This window comes from Hemiscyllium ocellatum, chromosome 6 (genome assembly GCF_020745735.1).
Source record: "Hemiscyllium ocellatum isolate sHemOce1 chromosome 6, sHemOce1.pat.X.cur, whole genome shotgun sequence".
NCBI lineage: Eukaryota > Metazoa > Chordata > Chondrichthyes > Orectolobiformes > Hemiscylliidae > Hemiscyllium > Hemiscyllium ocellatum.
In genome coordinates, this window is record NC_083406.1 from 125,425,345 (window position 1) to 125,452,006 (window position 26,662).

The 26,662-nt window shown below is 43.1% G+C and overlaps 1 protein-coding gene across 3 annotated transcripts in view; it reads left to right on the plus strand.

Moving 5' to 3' along the window:
* LOC132816916 (F-box/WD repeat-containing protein 7-like) overlaps positions 1-26,662 on the plus strand; it is a 212,418-nt gene that overhangs the window by 133,168 nt on the left and 52,588 nt on the right. For all 3 annotated transcript variants that reach the window (XM_060826939.1, XM_060826941.1, XM_060826940.1), the window contains 3 exons: positions 743-878; positions 9,513-9,647; positions 18,206-18,329. In XM_060826939.1, coding sequence (XP_060682922.1) covers positions 743-878; positions 9,513-9,647; positions 18,206-18,329 — 395 coding nt within the window. The remainder of the gene's footprint in view (positions 1-742; positions 879-9,512; positions 9,648-18,205; positions 18,330-26,662) is intronic.

Consider the following 26,662-nt stretch of genomic DNA (forward strand, 5'->3'; position numbering starts at 1 on the left):
CCGCCTAACTTTCAGTCATCAGCAAATTAGTGTTGGCAATATCCTAGTAGTATTATCACTAGACGATTAATCCAGAGACCTAGGTAATGTTCTTAGGACCTGGTTTTCAAAATTCCTTTGTGGCAGATGGTGGAATTTGAATTGAATAATATTCTGGAAATAAGAGTCTAATGATGACTATGTAACCATTGCCAACTGTTGGGAAAATCGATCTGGTTCACTAACCTCCTTTTGGAATGGAAACCTGCCACCCTGACCTGCTCTGGTTGATGTGTGACTCCAGAACCACAGTTGACTTTTAACTGCTGCCTGGGCAATCGATGCTGATCCAGTCAGTGATGCCCACATCTCATGAATGATTTTTTTTAATAAGTCTTTATATTGCCATTGTCTAAGTCACTTACAAATAATGTGAATAATTGAGTCCCTGACACACATCCTTGTTGGGACACAACTGGTCACATCCTGACATTATCCCTACTTGCTGTCGCCTGTCTCTCAATCACTTGAGCATGTCAGTAATTTTCTGTCTTTTGTTGGCTTCTGCCTGAGTTAAGTTTGTTGTGTGTGACTTTATTAAATGCTTTCTGGAAGTCCATATAAACAACTTGCATATGTCCACTGCCTCGGTCGCCTCTTTTAAAAAAAAATCCATAGTATGTCCCAAAATTTTCAACTTGTTGAACCCAGTCAGGGTGTGACAATGAAAAATAGTCCAAGTCTTTTTATCTTTTTTTCACAGTTCTTTATCACCCTGCATAAATACTGCCACGACATTTGGAGATCTACGCAACGGCAACATCCCAGGTCAGCATCGGAAACGCATTACATCAGTAGCGCCTCCATCAGATCTTCAGGAGTGGCTTAGCATGTTCCAGGTAGGTACATTGAGAAGAGCCAGGTTTGAGCTGGGCTGGGCAGAAAGATGTGTACACTGTCTTCTGGCTAGCTAACAGTTGTTGGTGAGATGGTCTGGGGTACTGGGGAGTGATTTTCATTATGACCTCTTATCCTGAGGTGACAGGAAAATGTAAGCACATTGGTTTCTTGGCTTGTATTTGAGCTTTCAAATTACCACAAACTTTTTTAAAAAAAAGTCATGGACAAGATGTGGGTGTAGTTGGCTAAGCCAACATTTATGGTGCATCCCTAATTGTCCAGAAGCATTTCAGAGTCACTCACATTGTGGGTCTGGAATCTCACGGACTTTGGTTTGAACCAAAGTCAAAAAATTGTGTATATATACTCTCCATTAACACCCAAAAGAGGGAAGAACTTAGAAACCTTATAGTCACCCATCAAAGTAGTGAAGCCTGTACAGGGTTATTTTCCAAAAATCTCTCTCAATTTTCATTTCTTCAGAAGTGCAGGCATTTCATCCCTAACCTTCTGTACTACTATCATTGCTGTGCCACCTGGCCCCCTCATCTCGCATCATTCAAAACTCGCCTTCTATCCTTACTCTCAGCCTTTGTCAATCTTCTTTGTCGCTCCTTCAACAAAAACTCAAATCAGGTTAGTGAGACATGATTTCCCACTCTCAAAGCCACATTAACTATCCCTAATCAGTCCCTGCTTTTCCAAATATATGTAACTCCTGCCCACCACCGAGGTCAGGCTCACTGGTCTATAGTTTCCTGGCTTGTCTTTACCACCCTTCTTAAACAGTGGCACCATGTAAGCCAAACCCCAGTCTTCCAGCACCTGACCTGTGACTATTGATGATACAAATATCTCAGCAAGAGGCCAAGCAATCACGTCACTAGCTTCCCACAGAGTTCTAGGGTATATCAGGGATTTGTCCAATTTTATGCATTTTAAGACCTGATGAAGGAGCAGCACTCCGAAAGTTTGCGATTTGAAGTACACCTGTTGGACTATAACCTGGTGTTGTGTGATTTCTGACTTAGGACATCTAGCACCACCTCTTCTGTAATATGGACACTTTTCAAGGTTTAATTCCCCAAGTTCTCTACTTTCCATATCCTTTGCTGCAGTAAACATGGATGCAAAATACTCATTTAGACTCTTTCTCATCTCCTGTAGCTTCACACACAGGCAGTTTTGCTGATTTTTAAGGAACCCTCTTCTCACTCTCATTACTCTTGTTATTAATGTATTTATAGAATCCCTTTGGATTCTCCTTAAACCTGGTCTGCCAAAGCTATCTCATGTCTCCTTTTTGCCGCCCTCATTTCTCTCTTGAGTAGACTGCAACTGATCATACTGAGTTGCTACTGTCTATACCTGACATGTGGTTCCTTCTTTTGAATGGCATGGATAGAGTGAAGAGAAGGAGACTTTTCCCCAGGATAGAGGTGTCAATTGCTTGGGGACACAGGTTCAAGGTAGAAGGGTGAAATTTTGAAAGAGATGTCCAAGACACACTTTTCTCACAAAGGGTGCTGAGTGCCTGGAAGTGGTGGGAGCAGGCACAATAACTGCATTCAAGAAGCACCTGGGTGAATACTTGAATAGGAAGGGAATGGAGGGATATGGATCCTGTAAGTGAATATAGTTGTAAAGTGGAAGGGCAAAATGCCTCCGCGCAGGCTTGGAGGGTCGAAGGGCCTGTTCCTGTAAACTTAGGACATGGAACATCACAGCACAGTACAGGCCTTTCGGCCCTCGATGTTGCACCGACCTGTCATACCAATCTGAAGCCCATCCAACCTACACTATTCCATGTACGTACATATGCTTGTCCAATGACAATTTAAATGTACTTAAAGTTGGCGAATCTACTACCGTTGCAGGCATACCCTTACTACTCTCTGAGTAAAGAAACTAACTCTGACATCTGTCCTATATCTATCACCCCTCATTTAAAGCTGTGTCCCCTCGTGCTCGCCATCACCATACTTGGAAAAAGGCTCTCCCTGTCCACCCTATCTAACCCTCCGATTATGTTATGTCTCTATTAAGTCACCTCTCAACCTTCTTCTCTCCAATGAGAACAGCCTCAAGTCCCTCAGCCTTTCCTCATGAGATCTTCCCTCCATACCAGGCAACATCCTAGTAAATCTCCTCTGCACCCTTTCCAAAGCTTCCACATCTTCCTCATAATGTGACCAGAACTGTACATAGTACTCCAAGTGCGGCCGCACCAGAGTTTTGTACAGCTGCAGCATAACCTCATGGTTCCGGAACTTGATCCCTCTATTAATAAAAGCTAAAACACTGTATGCCTTCTTAACCCTGTCAACCTGGGTGACAACTTTCAAGGATCTGTGCACCTGGACACCGAGATCTCTCTGTTTATCTACACTACCAAGAATCTTAAACATTAGTCCAGTACTTTGCATTCCGGTTACTCTGACCCAAGTGAACCACCTCACACTTGTCCACATTAAACTCCATTTGCCACCTCTAGGCCCAGCTCTGCAACTTACCTATGTCTCTCTAACCTACAACATCCTTGGTCACTATCCACAACTCCACCGACCTTAGTGTCTTCTGCAAATTTACTAACCCACCCTTAAACGTCCTCATCCAGGTAGTTTATAAAAATGACGAACAGCAGTGGACCCAACACCGACCCTTGGGGTATACCACTGGTAACTGGACAAACATTTCCCATCAACCACCACCCTCTGTCTTCTTTCAGCAAGCCAATTACTGATCCCAACTGCTATATCTCCCACAATCCCATTCTTCCGCATTTTGTACATTAGCCTACTGTAGGGAACCTTATTGAACGCCTTGCTGAAATCGATATACACCACGTCAGCCAGTTTACTCTCATCTATCTGTTTGGTCACCTTCTCAAAGAATTCAATAAGGTTTGTGAGGCATGACCTACCCTTCACAAAACCGTGCTGACTATCCCTAATCAAATTATTCTTTTCTAGATGATTATAAATCCTATCTCTTATAACCTTTTGTCAACACTTCTAGAATTACCAGGGTTATCTCTACTCCCTTTTTTGAAAGGGGAACCACATTTGCTATCCTCCAGTCTTCTGGCACTAATCCTATAGACAATGACGATTTAAAGATCAATGCCAAAGACTCGGCAATCTTCTCCCTCGCTTCCCAGAGGATCCTAGGATAAATCCCATCCGGCCCAGGGGACTTATCTATTTCCACACTCTGCAGGATTTCTAATTCCTGTGCTGTATTCTTTGTTCTTTCATTACTATGGTTCCAAGAGCAGAGCTAGGTATTCTGTGAGGAGTAACTCAACATATGACTCCCCCAAAGTCTCTCCACACAGCACATATATTAATGAGCAGTGGAAGTTGTTTATTTGGATTTTTGTAAGGCCTTGGACAAAGTTGCACTTGCTAGACTAATTCATAAAATTTGGTCACTTGGAATTCGGGGTGACCTTGCCAATTGGATACATAATTGGCTTAACGGCAGGAGACAGACTAATGATGGAGGGCTGTTTTTCAAACTGGAGGCTGTGACCAGCAGTCTTGCACAGGGATCAGTGCTGGGTCCTCTTTTGTTTGTCATTTATATAAATGATTTGGATGAAAACTTTGAATGGTTAGTAAGTTTGTGGATGACACCAAAATTGGTGGCACCGTAGACAGTGAAGAAGGTTTAAGATCTTTATCAAATGGGTCAATGGGTTGAAAAATGGCAGATGGAGTTCAATCTGGATAAATACGATGTATTGCATTTTGGTACAACAAACAAGGAGGAGGACTTATACAAGTTGTAGAGCAGAGAGACCTAAGAGTGCAGGTGCATAATGTTTTGAAGCTTACGTCACATATAGACGGGTTTGTTAAAAAGGTGTTTGGTATGCTTGCCTTCAAATATAAGGAATCGCAAGTATGACCTTCACAGAACTATTAAGACAGCCAAGGACCAATACCGATCCAAACTAGAGACCCAGACAGTCAGCCAGTGACTATGGCAAGGACTAAATGACATCACCGATTCTAAAAGGGACAGTGCAAGATAGTAGATAATGACACATCCCTCCCAGATTGTCTCAACACTTCCTTTGCTTGCTTTGAGCATAGTTTCAGCGGAGAGGTAACACCAATTCCGATAAGTTCTAATGGACCCATCCCAACAGTCACTGCCTCAGAGGTCAGATCAGTTTTCCTTCATGTGAATCCAAGGAAAGCGATGGGACAAAGTGGAGTACCATGCTGTGCACTCGGAGCATGTGCAGATCAACTGGCGGAGGTCTTCTCAGACATCTTCAACCTTTCCTTGCAGCAGGCCCCTGTCCCTGCCTGTTTCAAGTGGGCCAACATCACCTGTGCCTAAGAAGGCTTATGCAGCATGTCTCAATGAGTACCATCCAGTGGCCCTAGCTTCTGTGGTCGTGAAGTGCTTTGAAAGGCTGGTCGTGGCATTAATCAACTCCAGACCCACCCCCCCTTACTCTTGGCCCACTCCAATTTGCCTATTGGACCAACAGATCCACGTCGGATGCCACATCACTTGCCCTTCACTCCTCCCTCAAACATCTTGCCACCAAGAATAGTTATGTAAGAATCCTACTCATTGACTACAGTTCAGCCTTCCACACTATTAGCTCCTCGAGACCGATTACTGAACCTAGTGATCTCGGACTAAACCCCACTCTTTGCAACTGGATCCTGCGTTTTCTGACCCACAGGTCACAATCAGTGACGACTGAGGACAATATCTCATTGTCACTAAGACTCAACACTGGAGCCCCCCCAAGAATGCGTACTCAGCCCCTTATTGTACACACTGTATACCCATGGCGCTGTCACCAAATACCAGACTAATGCCATTTACAAGTTTGCTGATGATACTACCATAGTCAGTCAAATCTCAGATGGCAACAAAACAGACTACAGACGGGAGGTGGAAGACCTGGAAAAATGGTGCACTGAGAACAGTCTAGCTCTCAATGCCAACAAAACCAAGGAACTCATTATTGACTTTTGGAGGGATGTAACTCATGACCCCCCCACACATTAACAGCATAAAGGTAGAATGAGTGGAGGATGTCAAGCTCCTGGGAGTGGTCATCCACAAACTTTCTTGGACTCTTCATGTGGACGCACTGGTTACAGAGGCCCAACAACTTTTCTTCCGCAGGCCGCTGAGGAAGTTTGGCATGACTGTGAAAACCCTTGCCATCGAGAGCACTCTGTCTAGATGTATTAGTACTTAGCATGGCAACTATACCATTCAAGTTCAGAGACAATTACAGAGAGTGATGAACTCGGCCTGGGCAATCACAAAGGCCAACCTCCCATCTCTAGAATCCATCTACCAGGCCCGCTGTCAAGGAAACGCCACCAGCATTCTCAAAGATCCATCCCACCCTGGCAATGTTTTTCTACAATCCATGTCGTCAGGGTGAAGGTACAGAAGCCTGAACACATGCATCAGCCGGTTTCGAAACCGTTTCTACCCTATTGTTACAATACTGAATGGAGACTCAAACTCTTTAACATTCATCTGTACCTGTGTTTTTGCTCTTGCTGCTGTTTACCTATTATTTACTTATTTATGCTACTTAACTCTGTGATCTGCTTGTAATTGCTCGCAAGATAAAGCTTTGCACTGTGCCTCAGTACACACAAGAATAAATTCAATTCAATTAAATTCAATTCATTGCTCAATCCTTTGAATACAGGAGTTGGGACATTTACAGGAGTGACATTTAAGGAATGACAATGTTTTTATACCTCGAGACTGTTGTGTTGAGGTTGTACGGGACCCTGGTGAGGCCACTTCTGGAATACCTTGTCCAGTTTTGGTGGCTCAATTATCGGAAGGATATTATCAAGCTGGAGAGTGTTCAGAAGAGATTTGCCAGGTATGGAAGGTTTGAGTTAGAATGAAAGTCTGGATCGGCTGGGACTTCTTTCACTGGAGTGCAGCAGATTGAAAGGTGACTTGAAAGAAGTGTATAAAATAATGAGGGGTGTAGATCGCGTTGATGGTAGTTGTCTTAGATGGGGGAATTGGAGACTAGTGGGCACATTTTTAATAAGAGAGGAGAGAGATTTTTATAAAGTTATGAGGCAAATTGTTTTTACACAGAAGGTTGTTCACGTGTAGAATGAACTTGCTGAGAAAGTGGTGGATGCAGGTACTGTTATAATATTTAAAAGACATTTGCTTAGTTACATGATTGGGCAAGGTTTGAAGAGATATGGGTCAGGAGTAGGCAGGTGGGACACAATTAGATTAGATTAGATTACTTACAGTGTAGAAACAGGCCCTTCGGCCCAACAAGTCCACACCGACCCACCGAAGCGTGACCCACCCATACTCCTACATTTACCCCTTACCTAACACTACGGGCAATTTAGCATGGCCAATTCACCTGACCTGCACATCTTTGGATTGTGGGAGGAAACCGGAGCACCCGGAGAAAACCCACGCAGACATGTGGAGAACGTGCAAACTCCACACAGTCAGTCGCCTGAGTCGGGAATTGAACCCGGGTCTCAGGCGCTGTGAGGCAGCAGTACTAACCACTGTGCCACCGTGCTGCCCACACGCTATTTGGGATTATATTAGACAAAGGGCACTGACGTGGGAACACCAGCCTTGCTAGTTTTCCTGCAAGTCATTCAACATTGAGCCAAACCTTAAAATATTCGGGCTCTGACAAGATTCCAGCGTCAGGACATAAGATATCTCATCTGTTTCAGTGCTTGATGTGCCCCTAGCCAAGCTGTTTCGGTACAGCTACAACACTGGCATCTGTCTGACTTGTGAAAATGGCCTGATTATGTCCTGTGTACACATAGTAAGACAATTACAATCTGGCCAGTTAACGCCACATCAAACTATTCTCAATTGTGGATAAAAAGGGTGGAAAAATGTCGTCATCAGTGCGAGCAAGGGGCACTTGCTAAGCAATAGTTTGCTGACACTCCGTTTAGGTTCTGCCGGGACTACTTAGCTCCTGAGCTCATTGCAAACTTGTATTTTTTACTCATTCCACGAGTGTCACTAACTGAAAATCTGTAACTCTGCTTAAAGACATTGCAGGTTTACCTACCTGAACCAAATAGACTGCAGCAGTTCAAGCAAGCCATCTCAAGACCAACTACGAATGGACAGTAAAAGCTGTTCCAGCAGTGATGTCCATATTCTGTGAATGAATAAAAACATTAACATTTAAGGAATGACACTTGGTCAAAATCCATTATCCCCACTCCACCTTCCCAAACAGCACAGTCGAATATGTGGCATAGACTGCAGCAGTTCAGGAAAGTGGCTCCCAACCATCTTTTTGTAGACCATTTGAGATGGGCCATGAGCAAATACAAATGCAAACACTTGGACAGACTGCATGAAACTACCTAATGCTGTATCAGTGGTTTATTTATCATTTATAATCTCTGCTTCCCTTTTCTATTTACCTCTTTCAGTACCTTCTGTTCCCTCTTTTACGGTGATATAATGAGTTGATGTGAATTCTCAATCACTGATTCTTCTGAATTTCACCTTAAAGGCCCTCTCATTGTTGTTGAAATTAAAATTGATTATTAACTCAGCTCCTCAAATGTAAGAACCAACACTCCCTCCCCAAAATATCTCCTTTGGTCACATCTTCTTTCAAGTGTTTAAAACAGTTTCCTGGCCATCTACCCCTAACATTTCTTCATTTGGCTTATTGATACCTCAATCAGACATTCTGTTTCCAGATGGAAGTCATTTTGTGATTGTTCCAAACAGATGGACATCTCATTAGTTAATTTACCATTGGTATCTCAAATGTGAAACAGCTGCTGTGTTGCCACATACATTGAGGGCAAGTCATGAATGGTTTTCATTAATTAATAGGGAATGTGTGTGGAAAATCCTACAATTTTTTAATCATGTGAAGTTGTGCATGGGAGCATTTTGTTAAATCCCTGCTGAAAATTTTGCAAGTCTGAGGAAGCTGGTCCTCCTGGTGAAGGGAAGTCTGTCCTAAGTTACAGATCTGCTGAAATGGCAGTGGGCCAGATGGGTTATGACATGAGAGGTACAAATGTCGCCAATGAGCCCATAATTGATCAGTACTACAGGCAGGTAAATAAGAATAAAGCAATTCAATCTGGATAGGTGTGAAATGATGGACTTAGGCAGGGCAAACAACACCAGGGAATATATGAAAAATGGTAGGAATCCAGGAAGCACTAATTGTCAGAGGGACATTGGTGTGCATGTTGCTAACTTAACCCTGAGTGAAAAGTGACCTCGTGCCAGAAGATTGCTGGCAAACCCTTATTCTAGCAAGAGTTGCTGATTTCTGTAGTGCTGAGGATGTTGGGGTGAAACAAAAGACAAAAGCGTCATAATTGGTAGATTGTGATTTTTGGATGAATTCTCCAACCCGTTCTCCCTATGAGGCCTTTGACTTAAAAGGAGTACAGACTGAAGAGCTCATCTTTGACCTATTTGAGTGTAATTAATGTGTGAACTTTCCTTCTCCCATGACCTTCCTGCCATATAAATAAGTGTTGGCAGTCTGATAATTACAAACTTATCTGTCAGTAGGTAATGAGGAATATTCTTGGTATTTAATTTGGTCTCTGACATCTTTGCTTTCTGTTCCACAGAAGTGGAATGGCCCTGAGAAGCTGCTGGCATTGGATGAGCTCATTGATCGCTGTGAGACTTCGCAGATCAAATACATGATGCAGGTCATTGAACCTCAGTTCCAACGAGACTTCATTTCCCTCCTTCCAAAAGAGGTACGTGTCTAAATGGTAATGAACCCATGCTGTACAGTCTGATCAGGAGCTGGTCATGTAGAGCATAAAGTTACACTTCTGTTTTTTTAAGATACACAGTAAAAGGAATGTGAGAAAGTTGTCCCAGTTGAGCAGGGTTACTGCCTAACCAGGTTTGCTTCTAGTTGCATCTTCTATGCAACTTGCTGAAACAAATTTGTATCAGCAAATGGTCAGAGATTTGTTTATTTCTGACCTACACCATCTCTTTACTGAAGATGCTGACTGAAGCTGAGGTTCTGTTCTTCAGACACCGTAAGCCCCATTGAATCTTACCCAAAAGCTCTTTGCATGATCGAGGTCAGAAATTTCTGCCTTTCTCTAGCTCTGGCCTCTTGTGAATTTCGCAATCAGCTTCTGTGTTTCAAGACTAAAATTATAAGAACAGGTTGTTGAAGTGTCACCTAATTGAGGTCTTTACAATAGATTTTTATCGAGTAGACTGAGTATAGGAAAGAACCATACTAGAGGCCATCAATATAAGGAGTATGATCAAGGCTTGTGGAGATATGAAAATTGGTACAGTGAGAATAAATGTAGACTGTAGGAGGAAATCCACAGCCTTGTTAAGTGGGCAGAGCAATTGCAAATGGAATGAAATGCAGAAAAATGTGATGTAATACATAGGGAGAGCTAACGAGACAAGGAATTTCAGTATGAGTGGTGCACCCCAGACCCATGTTGGAGACCATGTCCACAGATTGCTAAAGGTAGCAGGGCAGGGTATTTAAGGTGTCAAAACATGCGGTGCTGGAAAAGCACAACCAGTCAGACAGCATCCAAGGAGTAGGAGAGTCAACGTTTTGAGCGTAAACTCTTCATCGGGAATGTGATTTCATTCTTTGATGAAGAACTTATGCTGGAAACACAGTCTCTCATGCTACTCGGATGCTGCCTGGCCAGCTGGGCTTTTCCAGCATCACACTTCTTGATGCTGATCTCCAGCAACTGCAGTCTCACTTTGTCCAGGTAGATAACGTGGCTGAGAAGGCACATGAGATGCTTTTCCTTATTACCTAAGGCATAAAATTCAAGAACTGGGAGATTATTCTGGTATTGTACAAATTGCTGGTTTTGTCACAAGTGAGATTGTGTGTGGAGTAATGCTCACCTCAATATAGGAAGGATGTGACTAAATGAGAGAGTGTGTGCAGGAGATTTATCAGGATGCTGCCTAGACTGGACAGTATTGAGTTATGAGGAAAAATTAGATAGGCTGGGGTTGTTTTCCTTGAAGCACCGAAGATTGAGAGGTACTGGTAGAGATGTATAATCACGATTTATTGCAGATAAATGGATTCTGGCTACACAAACTATTATAAACCAACATAGTCTATTGGTTAAAACTCTCAAACCCCTTTATAAACACTCCTTCATACTCATTCTGCCAACCCACCCAATAGTGAAGAAGGGCAGAGGGAAAGAGTTCAATGGGACCTGCCCATGCAGTTGCTGAGATGATCCTTTCACTGGAGACGCAGTATGTTTAGTTCGTACTTAGAAAGCTCTCAGACTTAAAAGTTTGAGTTTACAACAACTGATGAGAAGAAGTGATGTAGCTATCTTCAGGATTGAGAAGCTTTTTACTGAGAAGCAGAAATGCTCCTTCCTTTCCAGAGGTTAGATAGTTTCTGCCTTGAAGTTCTCACCCACAAACTGGTCAATTCTCTGGAAGCCAGTCACTTATTGGCAGGCAAGGCAACCTTTGCCATCGGGGACTAGTCACTATTTTACAGACCAATGAGCTACTTGTTGCCAGTCAGACTTCAGATTCCTGAAGAAGGGCTCATGCCTGAAACGTCGATTCTCCTGCTCCCTGGATGCTGCCTGACCTGCTGCGCTTTTCCAGCAACACATTTTCAGCCAGTCAGACCTTCACTTGTACCAAGTCCCTTGACTCCAGCTTGTCTATAACTCATGTTTTCCCCACTGCTTCCTCGACAGCTATGAAAACAGCACTTACAATAAGAACATGGAACATAGAACATTACAGCACAACACTGTACAGGCCCTTCGGCCCTCGATGTTGCACTGCCCTGTGAAAATAATCTGATGCTCATCTAACCTACATTGTTCCATTATTATCCGTATGTATGTCCAAAGCCCATTTAAATGCCCTTAAATTCAGCAAGTCTACTACTGTTGCAGGCAGGTTGTTCCATGCTCTTACTAGTGGAGAAACTACCCCTAATATCTGTGTTAAATCTATCACCCTCAATTTAAAGTTATGTCCCCTCGTGTTAGCTTTCACCATCCGAGGAAAAGGCTCTCGCTATCCACCCTATCCAGCCCTCTCATTATCTTATGTGTCTCGATTAAGTCACCTCACCACCTTCTCTCCAGGGAAAACAGCCTCAGTTCCATCAGCCTTTCCTTGTATGACCTTCCTTCTATACCAGGCAACATCCTAGTAAATCTCCTTTGAATCCTTTCCAAAGCTTCCACATCCTTCCTATAATGCGGTGACCAGAATTGCATGTAATACTCCAGGTGGGGCCTTATTAGTGTAAGGCCCTACCAATAAATGCCAACGCACTATATTCCCTCTTTACAGCCCTATCAACCTGGGTGGCAACTTTCAGGGATTTATGCACCAGAACACCAAGGTCTCTCTGTTCATCCACACTGCCAAGAATTTTACCATTAGCCAGTATTATGCATTCCAAAGTGAACTATGTCACATTTTTCCGCATTAAACTCCATTTGCCACTTCTCAGCCCAGCTCTGCATCTTATTTATGTCCCACTGTAACCCACAACATCCTTCAGCACTATCCACAACTCTGCCTACCTTAGTGTCAATTGCAAATTTACTAACCCATCCTTCTATGCCCACGTCCAGGTCATTTATAAAAATGACAAACAGCAGTGGACCCAAAACAGATCCTTGCAGCGCACCACTGGTAACTGAGCTCCAGGATGAACATTTCCCATCACCCACCACCCTCTCTCTTCTTTCAGCTAGCCAATTTCTGATCCAAACTGCTAAATCACCTTCAGTCCCGAAACTCTCTATTTTGCGCCATAGCCTACCATGTGGAACCTTATCAAACGCCTTACTGAAGTCCACATGCATCACATCAACAGCTTTACTTTCATCCACCTGTTTTGTCACCTTCTCGAAGAACTCAAGAAGGTCAGTGAGGCACAATCTACCCTTCACAAAACCGTGTTGACTATCCCTCATCAAATTATTCCTTTCCAGATGATTATAAATCCTATCTCTTAGCCTTTCCAACACCTCACCCACAACCGAAGTAAGGCTCACTGGCCTATAATTAATAGGGTTGTCCTGGATCCCTTTCTTAAACTAGGGAACAACATTTGCTACCCTCCTTCTGGCATTACTCCTGTCGACGATGATGACATAAAGATTGAAGCCAAAGGCTCTGCAGTTTCCTTCCTGGCTTTCCAGCGAATCAGAGGATAAATCCCATCTAGTTCAGGGGTCTTACCTATTTTCAGATCTTCCAAAACTGCTAAAATCTCTTCTTTGTCAACCTCAATCCCATCTAATCTTGTAGCCTGTATATCTGTATTCTCAAAAATATTGCCCGTTTTCAAAGTGAATATTGATGAAAACTATTCATTAAGTGCTTTCCCTATGACCTCCGATTCCACGCACAATGTTTCACTCCTGTCTTTGGTCCTAATCTTACTCTAGTCATTCTTTTATTCCTGAAACATCAATGTAAGGCCTTAGAGATTTCTCGATCCTATCTGCCAACAACTTCTCATGTCCCCTCCTGGCTCCTCTTAGTCCTCTGTTTAGATCTTTTCTGGCTAACTTATAACTCTCAAGCCCCCCCTAAGTGAGCCTTCACACCTCATCCTCACATAAGCCGTCGCCTTCCTCTTGACAAGAGCTTCAACTTCTTTAGCAAACCACGGCTCCCTGTCTTGACAACTACCTCCCTGCCTGATAGGTATGTACTTATCCAGGACTCGCAGTAGCTGTTCCTTGAATAAGCTCCACATTTCAAGTGTGTCCGTAAGGATCAGTTTACTTTTAAAAAGTGCAGACAATCCTTCAATAATCCCTGGTTTTAAAGCAGTCATTTTCCCACTTCAGTCCACAATCAAAATTACAATATAATCCATACAATTAAGGTAAAAAGCTAAGAGGAGAATGGAAGGTATTAGGAGAGTGGAATGCAGTGTCTGAAAGGGGAGGTCATAGAATCATAGAGATGTACAGCATGGAAACAGACCCTTCGGTCCAACCTGTTCATGCCGACCAGATATCCCAACCCAATCTAGTCCCACCTGCCAGCACCTGGCCCATATCCCTCCAAACCCTTCTCATTCATATACCCATCTAAATGCCTCTTAAATGTTGCAATTGTTCTAGCCTCCACCACTCCCTCTAGCAGCTCATTCCATATCTGTACCACCCATTGCATGCAAACGTGGCCCCTTAGGTCTCTTTTATATCTTTTCCCTCTCACCCTAAATCTAAGCCCTCGAATTCTGGACTCCCGGACCCAAGGGAAAAGACTTTGTCTATTTATCCTATCCATGCCCCTCATAATTTTGTAAACCTCTATAAGGTCACCCATCACCCTCCGACACTCCAGGGAAAACAGCCCCAGCCTGTTCAGCCTCTCCCTGTAGCTCAAATCCTCCAACCCTGGCAACATTCTTGTAAATCTTTTCTGAACTCTTTCAAGTTTCACAATATTTTTCCAATAGGAAGGAGACTGGAACTGCACGCAATATTCCAATTATGGCCTAGCCAATGTCCTGTACAGCTGCAACATGACCTCCCAACTCCTGTACTCAACACTCTGACCAATAAAGGAAAGCATACCAAACGCCTTCTTCACAAACCTATCTACCCGTGACTCCACTTTCAAGGAGCTATGAACCTGCACTCCAAGGTCTCCTTTGTTCAGCAACACTCCCTAGGACCTTACCATTAAGTGTATAAGTCCTGCTAAGATTTGCTTTCCCAAAATGCAGCACCTCGCAATTATCTGAATTAAACTCCGTCTGCCACTTGTCAGCCCTGTTGTAATCTGAGGTAACTCTCTTCACTGTCCACTACACCTCTAATTTGGCTGTCATTTGCAAACTTACTAACTATACCTCTTATGCTCGCATCAAAATCATTTATGTAAATGACAAAAAGTAGAGGACCCAGCACAGATCCTTGTGAAACTCCACTGGTCACAGGCCTCCAATCTGAAAAACAGCTCTCCACCACCACCCTCTGTCTTCCAACTTTGAGCCAGTTCTGTATCCAAATGGCTAGTTCTCCCTGTATTCCATGAGATCTAACCTTACTAATCAGTCTCCCATGGGGAACCTTGTCAAACGCTTTACTGAAATCCATATAGATCACACCGATCGCTCTGCCCTCATCAGTCCTTTTTGTTACTTCTTCAATAAACTCCATCAAGCTTGTGAGACATGTTGACTATCCCTAATCAGTCTTTGCCTTTCCAAATACATGTACATCCTGTCCCTCAGGATTCCCTCCAACAACTTGCCCACCACAGAGGTCAGGCTCACTAGTCTATACTTCTCTGGCTTGTCTTTACCGCTCTTCTTAAACAGTGGCACCACGTTAGCCAACCTCCAGTCTTCAATCACCTCACCTGTGACTATCGATGATACAATATCTCAGCAAGAGGCCCCGCAATCACTTCTCTAGCTTCCCACAGAGTTTTCAGGTACACCTGATCAGGTCCTGGGGATTTATCCATCTTTACCCGTTTCAAGACATCCAGCACTTCCTCCTCTGTAATATGGACATTTTGCAAGATGTCATCATCTATTTCCCTACAGTCTATATCTTCCATATCATTTTCTACCATAAATATGACGCAAAATACTCATTTAGTATCTCCCCCATTTTCTGCGACTCCACACAAAGACCATCTTGCTGATCTTTGAGGGGCCCTATTCTCTCCCTAGTTACCCTTTTGTCCTTAATGTATTTGTAAAACCCCTTTGGATTCTCCTTAATTTTATTTGCCAAAGCTATCTCATGTCCCCTTTTTGCCCTCCTGATTTCCCTCTTAAGTATATTCCTACTTCCTTTATACTCTTCTGAGGATTCACTTTATCTATCCTGTCTAACCCTTACGTATGCTTCCTCCTTTTTCTTAACCAAACTCTCAATTTCTTTAGCCATCCAGCATTTCCTATACCTACCAGCCTTTTTTTCCACCCTAACATGAATGTACTGTTTCTGGATTCTCGTTATCTCGTTTCTGAAGGCTTCCCATTTTCCAGCCATCCCTTTACCTGCGAACATCTGACCCCCATTTCGAAAGTTCTTGCCTAATACCGTCAAAATTGGCCTTTCTCCAATTTAGAACTTTAACTTGTAGATTCGGCCTATCCTTTTCCAACACTATTTTAAATCTAATAGAATTATGGTCACTGGCCCCAAAGTGCTCCCCCACTGACACCTCAGTCACCTGCCCTGCCTTATTTCCCAAGAGTAGGTCAAGCTTTGCACCTTCTCTAGTAGGTACATCCACATACTGAATCAGAAAATTGTCTTGTACACACTCAGCAAATTCCTCTCCATCTAAACCCTTAACACTATGGCAGTCCCAGTCTATGTTTGGAAAGTCCCCTACCATAACCACCCTGTTGTTCTTACAGGTAGCTGAGATCTCCTTACAAGTTTGTTTCTCAATTTCCCTCTGACTATTAGCAGATCTATAACACAATCCCAGTAAGGTGATCATCCTTTTCTTATTTCTCAGTTCCACTCAAATAACTTCCCTGGGTGTATTTCTGTTAATATCCTCCCTCAGCACAGCTGTAATGCTATCCCTTATCACAAATGCCAACCCCCCTGCACCACCCTCTCCACTCTTGCCTCCCTTTCTATCCTTCCTGTCACATTTGTATCCTGGAACATTAAGCTGCCAGTCCTGCCCATCCCTGAGCCATGTTTCTGTAATTGTGATAATATCCCAGTCCCATGGTCCTAACCAGGCCCTCAGTTCATCTGCTTTCCCCGTTTGGCCCCTTGCATTGAAATAAATGCAGTTTAATTTATTAGTCCTACCTTGTCCCTGCCTGCCCTGATTGTTCAACTCGCTTCTGTTCTTAACTGTACCAGTCTCAGATGGATCTCTTTTCTCACTATCTCACTGGGTCCCACCCCACACTTTCATAGTTTAAATCCTTCCGAACAGTTCTAGCAAATTTCCATGTCAGTACATTAGTCCCCTTCCAATTTAGGTGCAATCCATCCTTCTTGTTCAGGTCACTTCTACCCCCAAAAGAGATTCCAATGATCCAAAAATGTGAATCCTTCTCCCATACACCAGCTCCTCAGCCATGCATTTATGTGCTGAAGATGAATTAGAAATTCTTCTAACATTTTTATATTTATAAAATCATTGCACTGTCACAGCCTTGAGGAGTCTGGACCAAAAGCTGGAAAATGGAATTAGGGTAGTCAGATCTTTGTTGATATGTATGGATGTGATGGCCTGAACGGTCTTCTGTGTTGCAAGTATCTCTGAGAAAGGAATTGATGGTTTCACTTCTGCATTTAGAGGAGAATAAATGGGAAATGGTTGGCCTGGATGTTCTGCCTCTCTGTTGGGTGCCTTGTGTAATATGTACCAGATCTCAAACTATTTTCAGTCAACGAAGATGCTTTGTTGGAACTAAGGAACTAATGAGCTTACTGAATAGTAAAACAGCTTTGAGAGACCACTTCTGTTGCTCAGTTCCTTTGCTTGGAGCTCTGGAATTCTCTCCCTTAACCCTGCCCCTCACAACTTTGATACTGTCTCTCACCACCGAGGCTCCCAGGCTTGCTGTATTTCTCTAGCATTTCATATTCCTGTTTCTTTACCTCACATCTCCATTTCATTACTCATGTAAGACATGTCTTATGGCCTACCTCTTAGAGACTTAGTCACCTGTCCTATATAGCACCATGTTGGAATGTTTTGCTCTGTTTTCAAAGTGCGAATAGTTCAGTTCACACAGGCACACCTGCAGTCAGTAATGAGCAGAGTCCAAGGCTGGTTTTCTTTTGTTACCCTCCTCTCACCATCCAGACACAGCCCAATACGGCCAATTGTAGTGCACTGGAATTCAGTTCAGAGCAGCAATCAAATGTGAAGATTAAAAGTCTGTGTTGTCTGAGTACTACATTGTCTGTATACAGACTAACCCTGAGAGGAACTCAACTGACTATTTTCTTGCCATGACATAATTGTGGAACATACTTTATAAAATACCATTGATTAAATGTTCACATTGTGACGTTTCATTGGCATCTGAGAAGACAAATGTATATCTCTCTCTCTGTAGTCTGAAGAGATTTGAAATTAGATGTATGAAATTCTGACTAAAATCCATTGTTGTTTGATTGAAGATAACTGCCATACAATCAGACTGATATTTAACCTTTTTGAGAGGGACAGGTTTCAGTTACTCTGTTCAGGCTGACCATGTTTTATCACGCCTGGTGTCCTGATTCATAGTCATCTGTTTATGTGGAGCAGTTTTATACTGTCTGGTATTTCTTCTTTGCAGCTGGCACTCTACGTCCTGTCATTTCTGGAACCACGAGATCTGCTGCGGGCAGCACAGACTTGTCGGTACTGGCGCATCTTAGCAGAGGATAACTTGCTGTGGAGAGAGAAATGCAGGGAAGAAGGTGAGTGCAAAGTGGTGACATGTTAACATCATAATTGCCAGTTGCATCAGTGCCCACAGAGGTGACCGAAACCTTATTCTCTGAGAATCACGGAGCATCCTTGACACCCCGTATAGTTTCTCATTGAGGTGTGTCTGCCACTTGATCCATCCATTTGCAGTGCTATACTGAGGTAGGATTTGAGGGACTCTGGGTTATTTGGTAGTGTTAAACCAAACAATAATTTAGTATCTTTTATTCATTTCCTCCTACACATTAGATTTTGGTTGTGTGGAGTTTGCTCGATTGTTGGGAGAATGAGTCCATTTTCCATACTTTTCTAAGGGCAGCTGGCAAATTCCCTCGTCCAGTATGCTGGGAAGAGAAATCTCAAAACAAATCCATGATCTCTGGCTCTCCTGTTGTGTGTCATTGAAATGTAATTTTTATTTTTAGTTTTATACCTATGTCAGTCGGGCTGCAGAATTTTTGTTTGCACTTAACTCCGAACAAGTTCTGGACCATATGTATCATCGAACATATCTGTGCTGGAATGGTTATTCAATGAACAATGGCCAAATTCTTTCTCTTACCTCAATTCAACCCACATCACCTCATTTGTATGTGATTCATAGTGCACTATGGCCAGTGTTCGATAACCTCATTCTCCACTTGTTTTTGGTCACTAAGATCTCATTTGCCATAAATCTTATTTCAAATGTTGATGGTTATTCAAAGAAAACACTAATCTCAGAGACACAGCAAGTGAAAACTTGATAGATGTGTACTAAAATGAAGTAAATAGCTTCATGTGATGCAAATTATTAAATATTGGTCATAGTGCTTCATCAATCACATACACTTGAACCAACATCCGCAATAGGCCGAATGCACAAAATATTTCTCATAGACCTTCAACTAACGTGTTGGAGAAGAGGGTTCTGAACTTTGTGGAGAAGTCTGACAGTGTTTCTCTGTGAAAGATCTGGTTGTAATTTTTGCACGATGTTCTCCAGTCTTTGAGTCTGTTCAGCAGGTGTTCTTTCTCTAACTTGACTATTCTGACTAATATTTTAACATGGAAGCAGAAATGGGCCATTCAACCCTCAAGTCTGCTCTACCATTTGATCTTAGCCAAAAACTTTACGTGACAAGCAAATTTATAATTTTTTTTGTAGTTTTGTTCAGAGCTGTGTGTGTTGATGGTTATGCCAACATTTAGCATTCATTGCAATTGCTCTTGAGAACAAAGAACAAAAAAAATTGCAGCACAGGAACATGCCCTTCTTGCTATTCACCCTGTCTACACATCTCATGATTTTGTACACCTCAATCAGGTCTCCCCTCAACCTCCCTCTTTCTAATGAAAATAATCCTAATTTACTCTACTTCTCCTCATAGCTCACACCCTCCATACCAGGCAACATCCTGGTGAATCTCCTCTGCTCCCTCTCCAAAGCATCCACATCCTTTTGGTAATGTGGCAACCAGAACCGTATGCAATATTCCAAATGTGGCCAAACCAAAGTCCTATACAACTGTAACATGACCTGCCAACTCTTTTGCCCAAAACCCCATCCAATGAAGGAAAGCATGCTCTAAGCCTCCTTGATCACTCAATCGAACCGAGTTACCACCTTCAGGGTACAATGGACTTGAACATCCAGATCTCTCTGTACATCAATTTTCCCCAGGACTTTTCCATTTACTTATAATATGCTCTTGAATCACGTCTTCCAAAATGCATCATGTCCCTTTCCTCCTGTGAATACCAGTGCAAAGTACTAATTAAGAATCTCATCCATTTTCTCTGACTCCATGCACAACTTTCCTCCTTTGCCCTTGAGTGGGCCAACCCTTTCTCTCGTTACCCTCTTGCTCCTTATATATGAATAAAAGGCTTTGGGATTTTCCTTAACACCGTTTACTCAAGATACTTCATGATCCCTTTTAGCCTTCTTAATTCATCTTTTCAGATTGGTTTTACTTTCCCGATATTCTCTCAAAGCTTCATCTGTTTTTCGTCGTCTAGACCTCATGTATGCTTTCTCTTTCCTCTTATCTAGCCTCACAATTTCAGGTGGTGGTGTGCAGCCTTCGTGAACTGCTGCAGGCCATGTGCTATAGATTGATCCACAATGCCGTTAGGGAGAGTATTCCAGAATTTTGACCCAGTGTCAATGAAAGAATGGTGATATATTTCCAAGTCAGGACGGCAAATGGCTTGGAGTTTAACTTGCAGGTGGTGCTGTTCCACTACATTTATCCCCCTTGGTGCCAGAGGTCACATGTTTGGAAAGTGCTGTTGCAAGGGTCTTGATGAGTCACTGTAGCCCATCTTATAAATCTGTATGCCATTACTCTGTGCCAGTGGTGAGGGAGTGGATGTTGAAGGTGGGAACTGGAGTGCTGATAAATTTTGACCTGGATGGTGTCGAGTTTCTTGAATGTTAATGCAGCTGTGCTGATACAGGCAAATGGGGAATATTCTGTTACATTCCAGGACTCTTAGATCACGGACAGTCACTGGGGAGTCAGGAGGTGAGTTACTTGCTGCAGTATTCTTATCCTCTGACCTCCTCTTATAACTGCAATATCTATGTGGCCAGGTTCAGTTTCATGTCAATGGAAGCTCCAGGCTATTAATTGCAGAGGATTCAGTGATAATGCCATTGAACTCCAAGAGACAATGATGAGGTTATCTTTTGTTGGAAATGGATATTGCCTGACGCTGTTTATTTTACATTTATCTACCCAAGCCTGAATGTTGTCTATATCTTGCTGCATTTGGGCATTGACTGCTTTAGTACCTGTAAAAAAGCAATTATGTTTTGGTGGTGTAATGGATCTTTTATTCACCTAATAATGCAGAGAATGTAATTTCACATCCCACTGAAGTCGGTTGTGCCTTTGAATTCAGTTCTTCTAAAAATCTGGCGACCAGTAAACTGTCAGGTGGTCATCAAATGTAAACCGTTCATGATTTTTCTTTAGAAAAGGAAGCATACTTTCTTTTATCATCTGGGCTCAGTTTATTTTTGGATAGTTTCTGTTTCTTCACATTGAGCCCATGCTTAAGTAAATGTAGAATGTTGTGGCTATTTCCGCACTTCTCCCTTTCAAATACTCTGAACTCCGTTATTCCAATTACCGATTTGTTTATTAAGAAACAATTAATTTTGCTGCAAAGAATGCCCTGGACACAGGTGCACAAAACTATTTGCTTAATCCAATCTGTAAACGTGCAACAGACTTTTCTAATCTGTGCACTTATCTACAATCTACAACTTCTCCACTGTCGGCTAGAGGCCTTTTTAAATCAAACTAACCTTAAATAACTTTCTGTTCCTGTGGCACAGTGGCTCAGTGGTTAGCAGCACTGCCTCAGTGCTGGTGACCCAGGTTCAATTCCAGCCTTGGGCGACTGTCTGTGTGGAGTTTGCGCGTTCTCCCTGTGTCTGTGTGGGTTTCCTCTGGGTGCTCTGGTTTCCTCCCACAGTCATGGTTATTAGAGATGTATGTAGCATGTAAGCAGACCCTTTGGTCCAACCCATCCATGCCAACCAGATATCCCAACCCAATCTAGCTCCACCAGCCAGCACCCAGTCTATATCCCTCCAAAATCTTTCATAATCATATACTCATCCAAATGCCTTTTTAAATGTTGCAATTGTACCAACCTCCACCACTTCCTCTGGCAGCTCATTCCATGCACGTATCACCCTCTGCGTGAAAACATTGCCCCTTAGATCCCTTTTATATCTTTCTCCTCTCCCCCTAAACCTATGCCATCTAGTTCTGGACTCCCTGACCCCAGGGAAAAGACTTTGTCTGTTTATCCTATATCATGCCCCTCATAATTTTGTAAACCTCTATAAGGTCACCCCTCAGCCCCTGTCACTTCAGGGAAAACAGCCCTAAGCTGTTTACCCTCTCTCTATAGCTCAAATCCTGCAACTTTTTCAAGTTTCACAACATCCTTCCAACAGGAAGGAGACCAGAATTGCACGCAATATTCCAACAGTGGCCTAACTAGTATCCTGTACAGCCGCAACATGTCCTCTCAACTCCTGTACTCAATACTCTGACCAATAAAGGAAAGCATACCAAATGCCGCCTTCATTATCTTCTCTACCTGCGACTCCACTTTCAAGGAGCTATGAACCTGCACTCCAAGGTCTTTTTGTTCAGCAACACTCCCTCGGACCTTACCATTAAGTATATACATCCTATAAGATTTGCTTTCCCAAAATGCAGCACCTCGCAATTATCTGAATTAAACTCTGTCTGCCACTTCTCAGCCCATTGGCCCATTTGATCAAGATCCTGTTGTAATCCGAGATGACCTTCTTCGCTGTCCACTCTGCCTCCAATTTTGGTGTCATCTGCAAACTTACTAACTATACCAGTAGATCAGACTTGAAAAACAATCGAAGGCTTACTCATGTGAGTGGAAAAGCTCAATTCAACCCTTTCCTCTTCCTCCATGTCCCATTAAAGAAAACACCGCTCCAGCAGGAGCCATGAGATCAGGAGCAAATACCATGACACCATTTTGTTCAGTAAGCCACTGGTTTGGCAGGGGCTACCACCAAGAAGAGTGAGACTAGATGATATATGGGGAAATGATGCTTGTAATTCCTTTCTAAAGCTCATATCTGATGACTGAGTTATATTGCTATTCATTCATTCAATTCAGGATTAAAAGCCTGGAACTTGCATGTCCATCAGATGCATCCACAAAGCATTGACCATGAGCTGTCAATAGTACATCTGTTGCAGAACCAAGACTTGGGGACATAGATAAAAAATCTCACAACACCATGTTATAGTCCAACAGGTTGATTTGGAAGTACTAGCTTTCAGAGCGCTGCTCCTTCTTCAGGTAGCTGTGGAGCAGAATCAAATGACACAGAATTTATACCAAACGATCAGTGTCACACAACCAATATGATATTTTGAACAAGCCGAGATTGCTGTTAATTCCTTCAACTTTTATAATGGGTTGCAGATTTTGGTTCAATTCTATGTAAATCCTATGTAATTTTGAGTCGCATTCTCAAGATAATTTAAAAAGAAATAAAATCTCAGCCCAGACAATACATTAAAGATGTGAGGCTAGAGTCTGTCTGTATCCCGATCTTGAGTCAGAATGGTTCTATTTCCAAAGAAGAAATTTATAAAATGTTACATGGATTGACTGCCTTCAACAAAATCAAATATAGAACATAGAACTCTTGCGGTACACCACTGGTAACTGGACTCCAGAATGAACATTTCACATCAACACTACCCTCTGTCTTCTTTCAGCAAGCCAATTACTCATCCAAACTGTAATATCTCCCACAATCCCATTCCTCCGTATTTTGTACAATAGCCTACTGTGGGGAACCTTATCGAACACCTTGCTGAAATCCATATGCACCACATCAACTGGTTTATACTCATCCACCTGTTTGGTCACCTTCTCAAAGAACTCAATAAGGTTTGTGAGGCACGACCTACTCTTCACAAAACCGTGCTGACTATCCCTAATCAAATTACTCTTTTCTAGATGATTATAAATCCCATCTCTTATAACCTTTTCCAACACTTTACCAACAACTGAAGTAAGGCTCACTGGTCTGTAATTATCAGGGTTGTCTCTACTCCCCTTCTTGAACAGGAGAACCACATTTGCTATCCTCCGGTTTCTGGCACTATTCCTGTAGACAATGACAATTTAAAGATCAATGCCAAAGGCTCGACAATCTCCTCCCTGGCTTCCCAGAGGATCCCAGGATAAATCCCATCCGGCCCAGGGGACTTATCAATTTTCACAATCTTCAGGATTTCTCATACCTCTTCCTTGTGAACATCAATCCTACATAGTCTAGTAGCCTGTACCTCAGTATTCTCCTCGATAACATTGTCGTTTTCTAGAGTGAATTCATGTCGAAAAATATTAATTTAGTGCTTCCCCTATCTCCTCTGACTCCACACACAACTTCCCACTACTATCCTTGATTGGGCCTAATCTTACTCTCGTCATTCTTTTATTCCTTAAATACCTATAGAAAGCCTTAGGGTTTACCCTGATTCTATCCGCCAACGACATCTCATGTCTCCTCCTGGCTCTTCTGAGCTCTCTCTTTAGGTCTTTCCTGGCTACCTTGTAATCCTCAAGTGCCCTAACTGAGCCTTCACATCTCATCCTAACATAAGCTGCCGCTTTCCTGTTGACCAGGGATTCCACTTCCTTCGTAAACTACAGCTCCCATGCTCTACAGCTTCCTCCCTGCCTGACAGATACATACTTATCTAGGACACTCAGGAGCTTTTCCTTGAATAAGCTTTACATTTCTAATGTGCCCATCCCCTGCAGTTTCCTTCCCCATCCTATGCTTCTTAAATCTTGCCCAGTTGCACCGTAATTGCCTTTCCCCCAGCTGTAACTCTTGCCCAGTGGTATACATCTATCCCTTTCTATCACTAAAGTAAACATAACAGAATTGTTATCACCAAAGTGCTCACCTACTTTCAAGTCTAACACCTGGCTGGGCTCATTACCCAGTACCAAATCTAATGTGGCTTTGCCCCTTGGCCTGTCTATATACTGTGTCAGGAAGCTCTCCTGCACACACTGGACAAAAACTGACCCATCTATAGTACTCGTGCTATCGTGTTCCCAGTCAACATTTGGAAAGTTGAAGTCCCCCCATAACAACTACCCTGTCTCTCTCACTCCAATCGCGAATCATCTTTGCTATCCTTTCCTCTACATCTCTGGAACTATTTGGAGGCCTATAGAAAACTCCCAATGGGGTGACCTCTCTTTTCTTGTTTCTAACCTCAGCCCATACTACCTCAGTTGTCAAGTCCCCGAACATCCTTTCTGCAACTGTAATACTGTCCTTGACCAACAATGCCACACTGCCCCCTCTTTTACCATCTTCTCTGTTCTTACTGAAACATCTAAATCCTGGAACCTGCAACAACCATTCCAGTCCCTGCTCTATCCATGTCTCCGAAATAGCCACAACATCGAAGTCCAAGGTACCAACCCATGCTGCAAGTTCATCCACCTTATTCTGGATGCTCCTGGTGTTGAAGTAGACACACTTTAAACCATCTTCTTCCTTGCCGATGCCATCTTGTGTCCCTGAAACTTGATTTCGGACCTCCCTACTCTCAACCTTTTCTATACTCGAACTACAATCTCGGTTCCCATCCCCCTGCTGGATTAGTCTAAACCCACCCCAATAGCCTTAGCGAATTTCTCCCCCCAGGATATTGGTAGCCCTCTGGTTCAGATGAAGACCATCCTGCTTGTAGAGGTCCCACCTACTCCAGAAAGAGCCCCAATTATCCAAGAATCCAAAACCCTCCCTCCTGTACCATCCCTGTAGCCATGTGTTCAACTCCTCTTTCTCCCTATTCCTTGACTCACTAGCACGTGGCATGGGCAACAAACCAGAGACGACAACTCTGTTCGTCCTTGCTCTAAGTTTCCATCTTAGCTCCCTGAATTTTTGCCTTAAATCCCCACCCCTTTGCCTACCTATGTCATTGGTGCCTAGGTGGACCATGACTTTGGGCTGCTCCCCCTCCCCCTCGGGGATCCCAAAAACACGATCAGAGACATCACGAACCCTGGCACCTGGGAGGCAACACTCCAACCGTGAGTCTGTTTTGTCCCTACAGACCCTTCTGTCTGTCCCCCTAACTATAGAGTCCCCAGTGACTACTGCTCTTCTTCTCTTCCCCCTTCCCTTCTGAGTAGCAGGGACAGATTCTGTGCCAGAGCTCTGTGCCCCACTGCTTTCCCCTGGTAAGTCGCCCCCTCCAACAGTATCCAAAATGTTATACTTATTGTTGAGGGGAATGGTCACAGGGGATCCCTGCACTGCCTACTGGTTCCCTTTCTGTCCCCTGACTGTAATCCATCTGCATTTTTCTTGTACCTGAGGAGTGACTACCTCCCTGTAACTCCTCTCAATAACCCCCTCTGCCTCCTGAACAATCCGAAGTTCATCCAGCTCTTGCTCCAGTTCCCTAACATGGTTTTCGAGGAGCTGGAGTTGGGTGCACTTCCCGTAGATGTAATCAGCAGGGACACTAGTGGTGACCCTTACCTCCCACATTCTGCAGGAGGAACATTCAACTGCCCTCACCTCCATTCCCACAATTCTAAATTCCCAAAGAGACCATTGTAAAAATAAGGAATAAAAAAATAAACAAACTCGTTACCTTACCAATCTGGCGCACAGAACTTTGGTTAGAGGAGGAGAATGGGTGGGAGACACTACCCGAGTAGCGTTTCAGGTAACGCAACCACACAAATATATGACTTCCCAGGTCCTTCGCTCCTACCT